Source organism: Suillus clintonianus (genome assembly GCF_016758775.1).
Source record: "Suillus clintonianus strain FC179 chromosome Unknown DEU56scaffold_35, whole genome shotgun sequence".
NCBI classification, from domain to species: domain Eukaryota; kingdom Fungi; phylum Basidiomycota; class Agaricomycetes; order Boletales; family Suillaceae; genus Suillus; species Suillus clintonianus.
The window spans coordinates 111,428-126,043 of NW_024539259.1; the positions used below are offsets into that span (position 1 = coordinate 111,428).

The 14,616-nt window shown below is 49.1% G+C and overlaps 5 protein-coding genes across 5 annotated transcripts; 3 read left to right on the plus strand and 2 right to left on the minus strand.

Moving 5' to 3' along the window:
• Nucleotides 1-1,125: 1,125 nt before the first annotated feature.
• Nucleotides 1,126-3,099, plus strand: DEU56DRAFT_756067 (uncharacterized protein; the record flags this gene model as incomplete). Its single annotated transcript, XM_041349975.1, has 6 exons — nucleotides 1,126-1,202; nucleotides 1,389-1,919; nucleotides 2,140-2,260; nucleotides 2,305-2,518; nucleotides 2,567-2,604; nucleotides 2,791-3,099. The coding sequence occupies 6 exons, from the start codon at nucleotides 1,126-1,128 to the stop codon at nucleotides 3,097-3,099; spliced, it is 1,290 nt and encodes a 429-aa protein (XP_041208467.1).
• Nucleotides 3,100-3,770: 671 nt separating this feature from the next.
• On the minus strand, nucleotides 3,771-5,169 carry DEU56DRAFT_736737 (uncharacterized protein; the record flags this gene model as incomplete). Its single annotated transcript, XM_041348531.1, has 6 exons — nucleotides 3,771-3,978; nucleotides 4,030-4,199; nucleotides 4,262-4,384; nucleotides 4,473-4,525; nucleotides 4,585-4,679; nucleotides 4,742-5,169. The coding sequence occupies 6 exons, from the start codon at nucleotides 5,167-5,169 to the stop codon at nucleotides 3,771-3,773; spliced, it is 1,077 nt and encodes a 358-aa protein (XP_041208468.1).
• A 143-nt stretch (nucleotides 5,170-5,312) lies between these two features.
• On the minus strand, nucleotides 5,313-6,003 carry DEU56DRAFT_349763 (uncharacterized protein). Its single transcript, XM_041345792.1, has 3 exons — nucleotides 5,713-6,003; nucleotides 5,598-5,646; nucleotides 5,313-5,548 (listed from the first exon to the last, which is right to left on the minus strand). Exons 1-3 carry the CDS (start codon nucleotides 5,859-5,861, stop codon nucleotides 5,456-5,458), a joined length of 291 nt encoding a protein of 96 aa, XP_041208469.1. The 5' UTR covers nucleotides 5,862-6,003; the 3' UTR covers nucleotides 5,313-5,455.
• Nucleotides 6,004-8,149: 2,146 nt separating this feature from the next.
• Nucleotides 8,150-11,819, plus strand: DEU56DRAFT_803909 (glycoside hydrolase superfamily). Its single transcript, XM_041353238.1, has 15 exons — nucleotides 8,150-8,794; nucleotides 8,846-8,962; nucleotides 9,026-9,096; nucleotides 9,149-9,382; nucleotides 9,429-9,553; nucleotides 9,608-9,688; nucleotides 9,746-9,804; nucleotides 9,856-10,280; nucleotides 10,335-10,362; nucleotides 10,419-10,562; nucleotides 10,622-10,795; nucleotides 10,850-11,062; nucleotides 11,114-11,289; nucleotides 11,343-11,409; nucleotides 11,462-11,819. Exons 1-15 carry the CDS (start codon nucleotides 8,375-8,377, stop codon nucleotides 11,702-11,704), a joined length of 2,577 nt encoding a protein of 858 aa, XP_041208470.1. The 5' UTR covers nucleotides 8,150-8,374; the 3' UTR covers nucleotides 11,705-11,819.
• Nucleotides 11,820-11,850: 31 nt separating this feature from the next.
• Nucleotides 11,851-14,458, plus strand: DEU56DRAFT_349798 (riboflavin synthase domain-like protein). The gene is made up of 10 exons (XM_041345793.1): nucleotides 11,851-12,227; nucleotides 12,279-12,553; nucleotides 12,603-12,878; nucleotides 12,928-13,055; nucleotides 13,102-13,274; nucleotides 13,326-13,475; nucleotides 13,532-13,640; nucleotides 13,688-13,831; nucleotides 13,879-14,101; nucleotides 14,153-14,458. The coding sequence occupies exons 1-10, from the start codon at nucleotides 12,039-12,041 to the stop codon at nucleotides 14,295-14,297; spliced, it is 1,812 nt and encodes a 603-aa protein (XP_041208471.1). The 5' UTR covers nucleotides 11,851-12,038; the 3' UTR covers nucleotides 14,298-14,458.
• The last annotated feature ends 158 nt before the right edge of the window (nucleotides 14,459-14,616 follow it).

Below are 14,616 nucleotides of genomic sequence, written 5' to 3' on the forward strand. Positions count from 1 at the left end.
TGGATAAAGTCATTGAGGGTGGTGGGGGGATGGTGATGCTATGGGGACCACGGTCAATCTAGTAGCTTGTGACGGTGAGTAAAGGTGGGGGGTGCGTACGTGGGTAGTGCTGAGATATTGACTGAGGGCTGGGCCTGCGCACCAGCAACGAAAGCCAGGATGAGAGCAGAGGCAAATTTCATGATGATGATGATGATGATGAGTATTCAATGGGTAGGATCGTGACAGCACGGTGGAGTCTGGAAGCACAATAAGTGCTCAAAGTTCGTCGAGCTTGGCTGACGGCGATGAAATAAGTGTGTACACCGGTGCCAGAACCAGGGCCTGTGTAGGTAGAGCGTAAGTTGGGACTCGGACACTGAACTACTTAATGTATTTGTTGAGCGACGACCATTACATACCTGGCAACAGTTCAATGCAGAAGAACGTAAGCCATACGTGCTTGAAGTTGAACTGTACAGTGTTGAACCGATTAGTAGCTGTCGGGCCAATGTCGGGCTGCGGAAGTTACGAGAGCTCAAAAAAAAGATCGGTCCATGATGAACCTGAGACTTCGGGCGAGCGAGAGTGGACCGAGTCTCATATGTCGGCACATCAGAAAAATGCAAATACTTGCAGCTGTATCGTTGACTATGAACGGTTTCAACGTTTCAACAACCTGATCTTCTGTCATTCCACTCACCATCGTTGCCTTTCGAGTTGTGGGTGGCACTCGTAGCGCCGCTCTTCTCATTCAAGTTGTCTTCCGACGCATTCGATGGAGGCGCGCTGAAACGAGTTTCGAACTCTTCCGAAGTTCTGGACCGTCACCGAAGCGGCGTTAACGGGCATACACGGCCACATAAATAGGCTCACAGCCGCGATCAGGATATCATATCTTGGCGATATCGTCCGCGTTCTCGAGGCTTGAACAAATGCCAGTATGATCATCTTTAAATTTTCTCATGGCCTCACTTTCTTTGACTTCGAATTCCGGTACACCGTGACTTACACGCGGCGGTACAGGTTATTGTAACTGAAGCTCGAGTCTCGGGGAAACACCGATGGTGTTCAATAATCCCTAGCCAACACCTAGGGGCCACTATATGTCTGGAGCAGCGTGCACCAAACTCTTCTGTGACTGTCATGACTCGGAGGAGTCCAGTGCAGTTTGTCTTCCATCCAAAGGAGGTCCATGAGAAGAAGACTCCACACAAAGACAGGTGCGTCATCAGTCCACAATGAGCCGCTTGATCAAACTGTGAATGTGGACCTTTCCCGGGATCCTACAAAGGGCTCCCATCCATATCTTCACCGTCCTTACAAGACCCCCAAGTCATTTTGCACCCCCAGCCTTCCTTGCTTAATTTCCAGCTACAAAACGCCACCGATTCACAAATGCCCATTAGCCGTTTACACACTCTCCAAACCTTGGACACCAAGTGCACTTCCTCGCCTTCCAGCGCGGAGCCAGGTGACCTATCGCCTCTGGTGGACACAGCCAACATGGAGAATGAGCATTACAGGTTGAACCCTCTGTGGTCTGAGAACATCTCAGACTCGCTCCCCCCAGAACTCCAACCTTTTCTCCTGCCACACCCAGTTCGCACTCAGAACCTACAAGACAACCAGATCGATCCGGGTCTGTTGTCTGGGGACGATGAGATAGACAACTCCATCAATAGTGTCGGGTTCTCGTCTTCCATGACTTCCGTGGAGCCACAGCGTGGCCTGTATGATGATCGGACTCCCGCAAGTCCGCCGCAGGAGTATATTGTGTCCCCTGGTGTCGAGCTTCCGCCTCCCGTGATTTCTGTGGGGCTACATGATGATTCAATGACCCCTAGTGTTGCGTCTAAGCTTCCCGCGGGGCCGCTGCATGATGACTGGATGCCACTCCGTCCGCCGCCTGTCCTAATGCATTTCGGCAGCATGCCAGCGTACATGAAACATGTGTGGCCCTATATAAGCAGCGCATTTCCTCCAAGCGCTGAAATCGATCCATCCGCCACCTCTTCGGCATCCACACTCTCGCCCCGAGCACACTTTAGTCATTCGTGCACACCTACCAAGGACAGAGAAGTGAAATAAACTGAGATAGTAATTGAACGATGGTAGCTGAACATTTGGCATAATGAGAATGTTGATTGATATTTCCAGTACAGTGGGTGGTAAATCTGGGACGGGCGAAGTTACAGAGAGTTCATGGTCATCCCAGGGCCCAGTACTAGTGATAGTTGAAGGCGTTGGTGCACAAAGTGGTAACTTCAGTATTCAGCCGGTCCGTGAGCAGTGTTGATTCAGTGAATGCAAACAGTGTGAAAGTCGATGACCATCAGCAACGACTGTGAACGTGTTGGGACCATAACTCGCGGAAGTTTCGTGGAGGCTGGGATGCAGATCGGCGGCGGCAACGTTGTCACTGACAGAAATAAACTCCGACCGAACCCAGCCGATGCATGTACCCAACTCGGATCCACCACAACTGACTTCACCAAAAATCTTGACCAGACTGAACTTGTCCATGGCCTGTCCAGTGGTGACTAGAGCCAGAGCTCGAACTGATACCAGTACCCGTGTTTGATAGACCGATACGACTTGGCTGCGGAGACACAGAAACGTACGGTAGGGCCTAGGCGTCCGTTAATGTCTATTTTAGCTGATCCATAGTTATCGTCAGATATAAATATCTTCTCGGGCCCGCAGTTGCCCCGCACGTGCACATACGATTCGTGAGACCTCCCGACTTTTATCCCTGGACGTGACCTCCGATCTACGTGAATACGTGCATAACCACCTACATGAATCTAGAACAAGAACGCAAGTAAACCCGCAGCAGCTCCCGCAGCCAACCCCAGCCCCAGACCCGCATCTGTTCGTCCTGCAGCGCTAGAGGTTGTCGTAGCTTGTGCGCTTGCCGTACCCGATGCAGATGACGACGTTGTGGTTATGGGGGAAGTGGTGGGAGTCGGTAAGGTGGTTAAGGTGCTTATGGATGAGAGCACGCTCTGCACAACTGACGACTCGGAAGAGACGATGGAGGAAAGCGAGGAAAGCACGGAGGATGCAGCTGTAGTGTCGAAAGAGACGGTGCTGAGAGGTAGTCCGCTTGATCTATAAGTGGGTTATGAGTATTTCTGTTTTGATTGGGTTTGGGGAAATATGCTAGAGGAAGGGAAATAGGCACGAAGAAGAAAGCCACATACGCTGGGACTCCGCTGGGCAGGATCATGGTAGTGTGCGTCGTTATTGCTTGCGCACTGGCAATGAAGGAAAGCAGAAGGGCGGACGTGAATTTCATGGCGAAGACGGAAGTACAACAATAGTGATGTTCGTAAGAGAGAGAGAGACTAGTAGTCACTCGTGCTGTATCGTGTACCTGTCGTAGATGGGCTTGAGAGGCAACTTAAGAGGGCTTACTTATATACGGCAAAAACTTAAACTGACCATGGTACCACTGCTGCGCAGCATAGGAATTCCTTTCTATATAAATAAACAATGTCACCTTTACGGCGGTCGGATGATCGCTAGCAAGCGCCACTGTGATGGGACGCGACTAGGACCACCTGGTCCTGTCTATCCACAGCTAATCGGCATCCATATTCGCGTGAGTCTGTGCTGTTCTGATGTTCACGGTCATGTACGCCGGCCCGGGAGGAACAGTTCACATGCTATGTAGTTCTAAAGTTTTAGTTCTACATAATCTGAATCCAACCTTCCGTCCACTTCGAACACGGATTGGCAACTGCATGCTATCATGAAATATCGCAGGTAGACTAGGGAACAGACGTTCACAACCAAAGTCTCGTCAAAATCCCTCTCAACCCACCCTTCTTCACTATCTCTTTCTCAGCCTTCGTCGAACCTTGGGTTTGAGCCTCAACGTCCGTCCCGCCCTGGGCGTACCGCCGCTTATACTGTGCGGGGGTTTCCTCCACTGTGCCGGATTTCCACATGCCTCTGTGTGCCGTTCTGGGAGGTAGCACAATACGTGAGGTTCTCCACCACAAGAGTGGAATAATGTGTAGCGATGTAATATAAAAAAATTACCGCGCTTCAGCCTCAACTCTCAAAAACTCATCCTTTCCATCCTTCCCGTACTCTGCGCCTGCTTGTTCGTAGGTCAAACCCGTACCGGCCCGGAGCATCTCAAGTGCGAGATTTCGGCCTGTGGTAAGCGAGCCTGGGAGGAACGGTGGTGGAAGGGTGACTACTGATACCTATCAATGTGTGTGTAAATGATTGACAGTTGACGGAATGAGAAAGTAGTGTCAGGACATACGATACGAGAGTATTGGTCACGCCGAACGAGTTGGCAGTATACTGTCTTGCCCTCGATCATATTTTTCAACCACGCAAGAGCTTCTGCAGCGTATGGCTGGGCTGAGCGACCGAAGTGTGATGCCTGCACGCAATAACGCAACACATCATCGTTTTAGTCAAGGTGTTTTCATCCAGAACCCTCTTGAGCCCTACTTGTACAATCAACGCACCTCTGGTGCATCAACACCTGCAATACGAATGTGGATCGTTTGTTCTTTGAGCTCTTATCGATCCATGTCAGTGTGCACATATTCCATGTAAAAATATGGGATACAAACGGACCTTTGCTCAACGTTGGTACTCTTCTGAATTTCAGCGGCCACCTCCACCCAAAACTAGGTGTGTGATATAGCCTGAAGTTATCCGCATCCCCTACACTTGCCGCACCCGTTACAAATTAGCCAAGCCTAAAGCTCATAACGTTGAAAACCCAACCCACCTCGTCACGACACCCCTCACCCACCTCCTCCGCTGAAGTACATCAGGTGTAACCCACTCAGCTGTCCTCAAACGCCTGAAATACCGCTTGTACACAAATGTCGCGCCAAGCGTTGACACAGAGCCTAGGAAGAAGCCGGATAAGACAAGATATGCAACTGGCCGTGATCCGAGTTCATATGCTTTGGCTCTGAGGCGGTTTTCGATGTGGGCTTTGGAGTCTTGAAGAGTGTCTTTCGTGGCTCTGAGGTGGTTTTTAATGTTGGAGTCTTGAAGAGTGCTCTCCGCGCTTGCCCGCGCGGTGGCGATATGCGTCTGAAGAGTGTCTTTCGTGGCGGACCAGCGCGAGCTCAGAGCGCGCTGTTCAGAAGGTGGCGGAGATGATTGCTCTTCTGATGGTTGCTGCTTCTGGCGCCATGGAAGATGCATCGAGTACTAGCTAGGCTAGTACTAGTAGTCCAAACTCCACTGTAAAAGGGAAAAGTGAGAACGTAAACTAACACCAGTCATCTTGAGCTAGGAACTGTACAGCAGACAACTTGGATTTCGACCACATACGCGATTTTATATGGTCTGATAGCTCTGAGCCTCTGTCTGTGTGACCTCTATACGCAGAGTCGCGACGTCGGATCCCACAAAGAATGAGCGCATTAATGGTTTACTAGTAGCTGAATGACTAAGCTACGGGAAAGTCCGACAAACTAGTTTGCACCCTTCAACTTGGACAACCAGAGCAGGCAGCATTAAAATTCGTCGACCCTGTGGGGCAGAAGAAAGTCGACTCGTTGGTCTCAATGATTCCCGCGGTCTGCGTCCAGTTCAACAAATTATGATGCAGAAGTAGGCATTGCACCTACATTGTAATAACAATCGCAGAAGCTTCCTTCGGCGTCATCGCCTCTGTAACTACATTCGATACCATCATGTAAGTCTCTTTTACTCTGAATCACCCGCTATATGCAAGACACTCACAAGCAATGGTACCCGCTGTGCACCGTACACTGCTCTTTGAGGGTATAATTCACGCTGCTGTACGTGACGTTTAGTGCGCATTCCATGCACTGTGCAGTAGTGTATGCGACGAGCGTGCAGAGCACCGTGATGGATATGGGGATGCGCATGGTGGATTTACTTGGTTGGAATTACCAAGACTGATATACCTGGCGAACTAAATAATAATTTCGGGGTGCTTCTTCGCTTGGCTTTAATGATTGGTCAAATGTTATGCGGATCAACGTTCCTGCGAAACATTCTTTTCAGAGATGGAGTTGTCAATGGTCTGGGCGTCATGATCTTGCGTGTATATGGCGTTGTGAAGTTACTGACTTCAGATGTTGGAAGTGCCGTGAACGTGGCCCGGTGTGACGGTGAGTCGTCAGGGTATTAATATTGTTGATGCGGACAGCTGGTTAACGCATCATCCCTGGCAAGACAGTATATCCTCACTGCGTCATATTTCTTCCCACCATGCTTCACACTCGGATCATTGACAAGAAAACCTCGTCATCCAGGTACGATGCATGTCACTATATCTGACCCCCCATAAGTGCTTCAAGCCTGTACCCCCGACTTTGCGGCTTCAGTTTGCATCCACAGGTATTCACAATTTCGCCACGCCATCCTCGTCTGTAAGTTGGCAGGCGCAAGTAGTGGCGCTGAGTCTTGACCATCGTACGACATGAAGGTGAGCCCCGACACTGCCTGTTCATTTGCGCAACGAGCGCCGCTGGCTGTATCACACCTAGTTTCGTTCCCAGATTGTGATTCTATGAGTGACTCCACAAAAACAAGGATACGGGCAGGACTGATGGACGCAATGCACCACCGCCCTTCTTACGAAGGGTGACTTGTACCAGATTCTCCAGCGAGTGATAGATCGGCGCCAAAACCCTCCCAGTTGGGTTCACATTAAACAAAGCGACTCACATTCATCACAGTGTAATGTTGACAAAGCCAGTGTAGCAGACGCAGAGAGGAGAGTCCTGAGCTGAGAACGCTGCTCGACAACAATTGTAGGTTTAACTTGTTCACAAATGGTAAAGTCAGCAAATCTAAAAAAAGACAAGAAACCGGAAATCTGATGTCGGACCAAATAATTAGTTCAGGAATGTAAGTAAAAAATGGAGATGATAAGCTCAGGAGACTCGAGAGCCTTGACCCTGACACTTCCAGAACTTCAGAAGGTCGCAGTGTCGATCCAGAGAAACGCAAATGGCAATTGCAGACAGAGTTGGTGGTCGCAGAAGAAGCGCTTGCGTTACTTGCAAAAGTACAGTTTGTCGAGGAGTCGGGAATGACTCAGAGCTAGAGGTTGATAGGGCAGACCATCTTCTTGCCTAGTACGGCAAAATGGACTAACACAAAGGGCAGGCAAGACATTAATAGATGCTGGATCATTCTCGGCCACAAACTGTACGCAGAATGCACGAATTGTCATATCCATGTGTGGGACCTTGCCTCATGTAGTAGTGTAATCATGACAGTCTGTGATCACGCTGGACTCCGCTAGAGATTGAACAGAATCAAACCATCCCAAAAAAGGACTCCATAGGCGAAGCTGAATGTAACGCAGAATCACTGCTACAGCCTGTTACAAGTGTCCCTTCACGACACCGTGATCAATCAGGCTTAGGGCAAGATGGATAATATGCCTAATGCTAGGTCTCGACGGGATCCCTTCTTCTTGGACCAGCACTCTAGTGGTCAGAAAGCTTGCCATGGGACAGCGGCTACGAACTGCATGATAAGGCGTACGCACCCCGAGGGTCCCGTCTTATTTTCCAATTTTCTCGCATCTTTGTGGGCTCGTTAAGGTCATGGTCACACCAGATAAATGAACTGTGCTCCACAAGTGCCCCAGGCCAGATGTTTGGCCATGTGATTCCTGATTACAATTATTCCGGATTGTCCGAACATCCATGGAGTCCGTGCAGAGAGTTGGCATCGATTGCAACAAAACTCTCTTTCATTGTGTCGTGCGAAATCCTGCTTGCGGATGTCGTCATCCCCCGAGTTTCCTCCGTCCTATACTCAAATTTCTGAAACAGTACTGTGGCGACGGTCACCTTGTGTGGAGAGTTTCGCACGGCAAGGATGATGCGTTGCTCGAAATTAGATTGGGGTGTTGGTAGAAGGACGTGCGGTGAGGCGCAGACCCAGTTTGTAGCTTTTGGTTAAAGGCTGGCCAAATCGACCAAAACGTTTCACAATTCCGAGTCAGTGGAAAATAGACAAAAAAATCAGCAGGACGTGATCAACAGACCAAAAGACGCATGGCGCGTGGTGTTTCGACGGCTGTTGGAGTCATGCGTGGATAACCTCTCCCATGAAAAGGTATAGATAGCCCAAGAAACGCTGGAGGTTGTCGTAAACCAGCATCAAAGTGAAGGATCAAGGTTATCAGGTGACCAGACGCCAAGTCATGTTTTGCAGGGAAAAACAACGATTTGCCCAGAATCCGGGGTAAAACTTTTTTTAGTTCTGACAAATTGCGGTGTGAACGATGTGAATAACAATCGTTCATTGCGGAAAGCTAATTTAGCAACAGGACCGGCGGTCAGTTATAACCAGTTGCAGCAATGCAGGTCAGCAGCGAATCCGTCTGGATATCCCTTCCCCGTTCGGATCTGCCAGGATGACTCGCACGTCGCTTTCGTTCGTGCTGCTGCTTGCGTCCTATGTAGCCGCGTCGAATTCATCGGCCACGATCTCGACGGCTTCTGCTTCCGATAGCAGTACCCCTGTCATGAGTAGCACAAGCTCTATGGGCAGCACAAGCTCAATGAGCAGCGCGAACATGTCAACTAGCGGCGTCACAACATCTGTGTCGACAACATCCTCGATGACTTCCTACCTTGCTACTGAGACCGGTCCTTTAACTTTGCCCATCTCACAATACTCTTTCACTCCGTTTCCAACTCCAACGCTCGCGCCAGAGCCACCGGTTTTCCCTGCGACGGATCCCTTTTATCCACCTCCTGTTAGTGCGGACCCACTAATTATACCTGACTTCGCTCCGGCTTGGGCAGCCGCTTACACGAAGGCAACGGCTATGGTATGTGAAGTGATCGTCCTTATTGACGCAATGTTCTGATTTCTCGTACAGATCTCCAACTTCACTATCCAGCAAAAAGTCAACATTACCACAGGTGTTGGCTGGGCTAATGGTCTTTGTGTCGGGAACACTCCTCCTGTTGGAAACTTCCCCGGGTTGTGTCTTCAAGTCAGTGAATCATACATCGTGTTTCTAATATGTATTAAATCTGCTGGCATGCTCATACTCCAGGATTCACCGCTTGGAATCCGGGATACTGACCTTGTCACTTCATTTCCTGCTGGTATCACCACCGCCTCCACGTAGGTCTTGGATGTCTTATTATTTCGCATCAAATAATTTGTTGTAATGCAGCTGGAATCGTGCTTTGATGCGTGCCCGGGGTCTCGCAATGGGTCAAGAGAACCGAATGAAGGGTGTCAATATTGCTCTGGGACCTATGATGAATATGGGCCGCATCGCTCAAGGTGGACGCAACTGGGAGGGATTTGGCGCTGATCCATTCCTTACTGGTGAATCCGCCTATGAAACAATCCTGGGTTTGCAGGCTGGTGGTGTCCAGGCCACCGCTAAGCACTACATCAACAAGTGCGATTCAAACATGTTCTTTTACTAGGCTAACCTTGTAATCTAGCGAACAAGAATGGAAGCGCACGCAGGCATCTTCTAATGTTGATGATCGTACCCAGCACGAAATTTACGCTCATCCTTTCATGCGTTCTGTAATGGCGGGTGTCTCATCAGTCATGTGCAGTTACAGTGAGTGTCTCCCAAACTTGAATTACCATTGCCCTCATGCGACCAAACATTCAGACTTGGTCAATGACACGTATGCCTGTAACAACAACAAGACCCTCAACGACATAATGAAACGCGAGTTTGGTTTCCAAGGCTGTAAGTCAAATTCGATATTTTGTATCAATAGCCCCTGACCTGTATGACCTTGTCCAGTCATCCAATCTGATTGGGCTGCGACGATGAATACCCTTTCTGCTGTCGCTGGTCTCGATGTAAGTGTAGAGGTGTTGATTATATCTAGGACGCTAATCTGATGTCATCAGATGACGATGCCTGGAGACGTAACCTTCAGTTCAGGAACTTCTTACTTTGGCCAGAATCTCACGGACTTCGTCATGAACGGCACTATCTCTACGCAACGTCTTGATGATATGGCGACGCGGATTATTGCTGCATGGTACTTCTTGCACCAGGACGAAGGCTACCCGAATGTCACAGTTTCCTCGTTCAACTTTTACAACCCCCTTAACCAGGAGGTCAATGCACAAAGCGATCATTATCTAATTGTACGCGAGATTGGTGCCGCTGGTACAGTGCTTCTAAAGAATGAAGGCGCCCTCCCTCTGTATAAGCCGAAGAGCCTCGTCTTAGTTGGTAGTGATGCTGCTCCGCCAGTTTCTGGTCCCAACGAGTACAGCGACCAGGGTGGCGATCCAAGTGGTATCCTTGCGGTGGGCTGGGGTTCTGGGTGAGTGGTAGTCTTCATGCATTACAATATCTCTCAAGCGCTTCTGCCTTCAAGTACCAACAACTTCACGTATCTTATCTCCGTGAGTATCTTGACTTTTTTAAATCATTCTATTTAACGATCGCCCCGGCCTTTCAGCCCTATGAAGCCATTCAAGCTCGCGCCCGAGTTGATCAGACCAGTGTTTTCTGGGACTTTGACGACTGGAACCTCGCCAAGGCAGGCAACTCCGTTATTGGCATGGAAGCCGCCATCGTTTTCGTCAACTCCGATTCGGGTGAAGTGGGTTGCCTAACATTGATACTGGTTCTTACGACTTATCCGAATATAACGCTTTTTAGGGTTACATCACTGTCGATGGAAATTCGGGTGATAGGCAGAATCTGACTGCATGGCATGAGGGTGATCAGCTCATCCTTGCGGTCGCTGCTCAAAACAACAACACTATCGTGGTCACCAACTCTGTTGGTCCTTTGATCCTCGAACCTTGGGTCGATCATCCGAACGTCACTGCCGTAAGTGCCACATCAGGTAGTTTCACACATACCTGCTGACAACTGGATTCGCAGATTGTTTGGGCCAACCTTGGCGGCAACGAAGCTGGTAATGCCATCGCAGACATTCTTTACGGTGCATGGAACCCATCTGGAAAATTACCATACACTATTGCGAAGAGCCCCATGGACTACCCCGCTCAGCTCATAAGCGGTGGCACTCCGGCAGATATTCTGTCCATCAACTACACTGAGGGTCTCCTCATTGACTATCGCTGGTTCGACGCAGTAAGTTTTACTGTTATTTTCGCAATGGCACCCAGTATTGACCGTCCACAGCAAAATATTACACCTCGTTATGAGTTTGGCTTCGGGTTGAGTTACACGACTTTCGAGTACTCTGACCTTGCTATCACAACGATTTCCCCCGCCGACTACGCGCAAACGGACCTGATTCAGAACTGGGAAAATGGGGGTGCATCACCCATTGCTGAAGGGTCAACAACTGCTCTCTGGTCTGTGCTTGAATACGATAATTTCATGACAGCAAACTAATCCTATACAAAAGGTTGCATATGCCAGCATACAAGGTTACCTTCAATGTGAAAAACACTGGTGCTGTATACGGTGGCGAGGTACGTCCTTCCATTACCCTTTTACGCAAATTAATAACAACCGTCCCTCTAGATTCCCCAATTATACATCCATCACCCACCGTCAGCCGGTGAACCACCTTCGGTCCTTAAGGGCTTTACGAATGTCGAGGTTTCCCCGGGACAGACTACCTCTGTATCGATCACGTTGTCCCGCTACGACCTTTCTATTTGGGATGTTGTTCGCCAGGGATGGGCGAAACCAGGAGGAACTATCACTTTTTCTGTTGGGGCAAGCAGCAGGGACTTTAGACTGAGTGGGACTGTTCCTGCATGAATCCAATAGACTATTTGGACCTTGCATTGTGAACAATCTTGAAGCTCCTTAGACTTGGTAGATACTGCACTTGTAGTGCAACCTCAAATGTAACTCGTGCTTTATTGAGTACCGGAAACTCGGCCGAAGTCCCCATCGGGGTTTTCGGCTACTACTACTAGCCGAGTTCGTGGTTCTTCCCGGAATCCCAAACATCCTGCATTTAAAATTATCTACAGAGACTCTACTATAGTCTACCGTAGTCAGACCTTGAGAGAAAGAAGACAGTACTTCCCTTCTTTCCGAGTCACAGCTACCTGATAATCTGCCTTCATGTTCATCAACCGTCCAACATATGTCTACACACGATGATCATAGAACAGGAGAAGATGGTCTTGACCCGCATCCATCTGCGCCTCGCGAACTTTTGATTCTCTACGCTACGGAAACTGGTACAGCTCAAGAGACTGCTGATCGTATTGCGAGGGAATGTCGAAGAGTCCGTTTCCACTGTCGTGTGCAGAGCATGGATGCGTATCCGCCGGTAAGTAGTTTCCCAATCACTGTAACGTGGTATTCAGGAGGTCCTATGTAGGAAACATTGATTTCGGAACACCTTGTCATCTTCGTGGTTTCGACCACGGGCTGGGGAGCCGAGCCAAGAGCCATGACTTCATTATGGAACATGCTGCTGAGATCTGATCTCCCAGATGACCTATTCGAGGACATGTGTTTCTGCGTGTTCGGCCTTGGAGATACAGCCTACGAGAAATTTTGTTGGCCAGCAAAGAAGCTGTCAAGAAGGATGCAGAGTTTAGGAGGTTATGAGATATGCTCTCGAGGGGAAGGAGACGAACAGCATCGCCTGGGGTGGGTATCATATTGTTTTCTGCGCTTCATGTGGTTGATGGACGTACAGGGTAGATGGTGCTTTGGATCCTTGGGTCGAACTTCTCCTGGAAACCCTCATACAGCTTTACCCGCTACCACACGAGCAAGATAACATTCCTGCTGGCCGACCACCACCCCGCGTATCCTTGAGCAATTTGGAATCTGGCACCTCCTTGAGTCCGGATCCTCTGGATGAGGACAAGAAGTTTCATACAGCTTCGGTGAAATGCAACAGACGAATCACTGCGGAAGATTGGTTTCAGGACGTTCGTCACTTTGAGTTCTCCTTCGAAGACAGTATCAAGTACGTGTCTCTATCTTTTGAACCCGCAGCCACTGATGCGGAAATACAGATATAATCCTGGAGATGTAGCTGTGATTCATCCGTCTGCAGCTGCATCAGAAGTCGACTCTTTCCTAGCCACCATGGGCTGGGAAAATGCTGCCGACGATCTTTTCACAGTAGAACACACTATGTTAGGTACGGCAGAACGGTATCTTCGTACACCCCATCTAATCTCTGGCAGATCAAACGTTACCCGACCATCTACCGAGAATTGTTTCACTTCGAATCCTCTTCACGCGCTATCTTGATTTCAATGCTGTGCCCCGCCGCTCTTTTTTCCAATTGCTGCGATATTTTGCTACCGACGAGCTCGAACGCGAAAAATTAGATGAATTTGTATCGATAGAAGGAGCGGTATGTGCCATTTACCTCATTTTTGTTGTTGTCGTTGAGGAGGACACACAGGATGAAATGTATGATTATTGTCAACGCGTGAAGCGCACGATTTGGGAGGTATTGTCCGAGTTTCGGTCAGCAAGGATACCCAGAGAGTATGTCTTTGACTTGTTCCCTCCACTAAGGCCAAGGGAGTTCTCTATTGCTAGTTCCATCGAGGTAAGCTACCAGTCAAAACACATTCACTGCAGCCAAATTCACCTGAGCTTCGTCAGTTCCATCCCCGCGAACTCCATCTCTGTGTAGCTATAGTGCGCTATCGTACAAAGTTAAAAATCCCTCGGAAAGGCGTCTGTACTAGTTATTTATCAGGTCTTACACCAGGTCCGCATGATGTTCTAGCGCATTCCCTGAGTTCACATAGTTTACAGGAGATGCCCTTCGTATCGGTCTTAGAAAGGGCTTTATTTCCCTTCCTACGGATCCAAACATACCAGTTATGTGCGTTGGTCCAGGCACAGGCATTGCACCAATGCGTGCTGTCATCCAACAACGTATACACGAGGGATACAACAGTATGTCTGAATATCCTCGTGCATCAGCTGATCTCTGATGACCCCAGATACTACGTTATACTTTGGTTGCCGTTCTGCACACAAGGACCAACACTATCACTCGGAATGGGAATCTCATGCAGAAGAACAGAAACTCCGCTACCGCGTTGCGTGTTCTCGTGATGGGCCAGAGGGCGTCAAACGGACGTATGTGCAAGATCTGATGCAGAAGGACGCGCAGGACATTTGGAACATGTTGGGGCAGCAACGAGGCATCCTTATCATCTCAGGGTGAGTCTAGACTATATGTAGCGCGTGATGAATTCTAAATTCCAATGATAGTTCTTCGAACAAAATGCCTACTGCCGTCCGTGAAGCTGTGCGAAGTGCAGTGGAGAGGTTCGGAGGACGATCGAATGTGGAAGCTGTGGAGTATGTTGCTGCGATGGAGAGGGAGGGAAGGTTGATCGAGGAGTGTTGGAGCTGAGAATATTCGAAACTAGTGAGCTCCAAATCGTGAAGAAGTTGATGCACTTTGATAAGCAGATTCCGCAATTAGCATGCTTGTCGTTGGTTGGTTCAAATTTTCAAGCTCGTAACTGGGCCTGTGACCATCACTTCAAGCGAATATCCATATGCAGCCTCGGCGATCATCCGACCACAACCCTCAAATCTCATGTAGAAGCTCTGTGACTACTATGTGACAGTAAATGGTATCGTGGATCCTAGTGTAATTTCGTGGGGCTTGGCGAGCGCTTAGGGGTTCTTAAAAAGAGGCGACCTTGCACTCTTCTCCCATCTACTGT

What these genes read in the sequence shown, in the direction of transcription:
- DEU56DRAFT_349798 (XM_041345793.1), top strand. Translation starts at nt 12,039, where the DNA reads ATGTCTACACACGATGATCATAGAACAGGAGAAGATGGTCTTGACCCG. An exon ending in GACGAACAGCATCGCCTGGG is followed by an intron (nt 12,554 to 12,602) that starts GTGGGTATCATA and finishes ATGGACGTACAG; the next exon opens with GGTAGATGGTGCTTTGGATC. An exon ending in TATACACGAGGGATACAACA is followed by an intron (nt 13,832 to 13,878) that starts GTATGTCTGAAT and finishes TGATGACCCCAG; the next exon opens with ATACTACGTTATACTTTGGT.
- DEU56DRAFT_349763 (XM_041345792.1), bottom strand. Translation starts at nt 5,861, where the DNA reads ATGCGCATCCCCATATCCATCACGGTGCTCTGCACGCTCGTCGCATAC. An exon ending in CACAGCGGGTACCATTGCTT is followed by an intron (nt 5,647 to 5,712) that starts GTGAGTGTCTTG and finishes TATCGAATGTAG; the next exon opens with TTACAGAGGCGATGACGCCG. An exon ending in TCTGCGATTGTTATTACAAT is followed by an intron (nt 5,549 to 5,597) that starts GTAGGTGCAATG and finishes AACTGGACGCAG; the next exon opens with ACCGCGGGAATCATTGAGAC.
- DEU56DRAFT_803909 (XM_041353238.1), top strand. Translation starts at nt 8,375, where the DNA reads ATGACTCGCACGTCGCTTTCGTTCGTGCTGCTGCTTGCGTCCTATGTA. An exon ending in TCCCCGGGTTGTGTCTTCAA is followed by an intron (nt 8,963 to 9,025) that starts GTCAGTGAATCA and finishes CTCATACTCCAG; the next exon opens with GATTCACCGCTTGGAATCCG. An exon ending in CTGCTGTCGCTGGTCTCGAT is followed by an intron (nt 9,805 to 9,855) that starts GTAAGTGTAGAG and finishes TGATGTCATCAG; the next exon opens with ATGACGATGCCTGGAGACGT.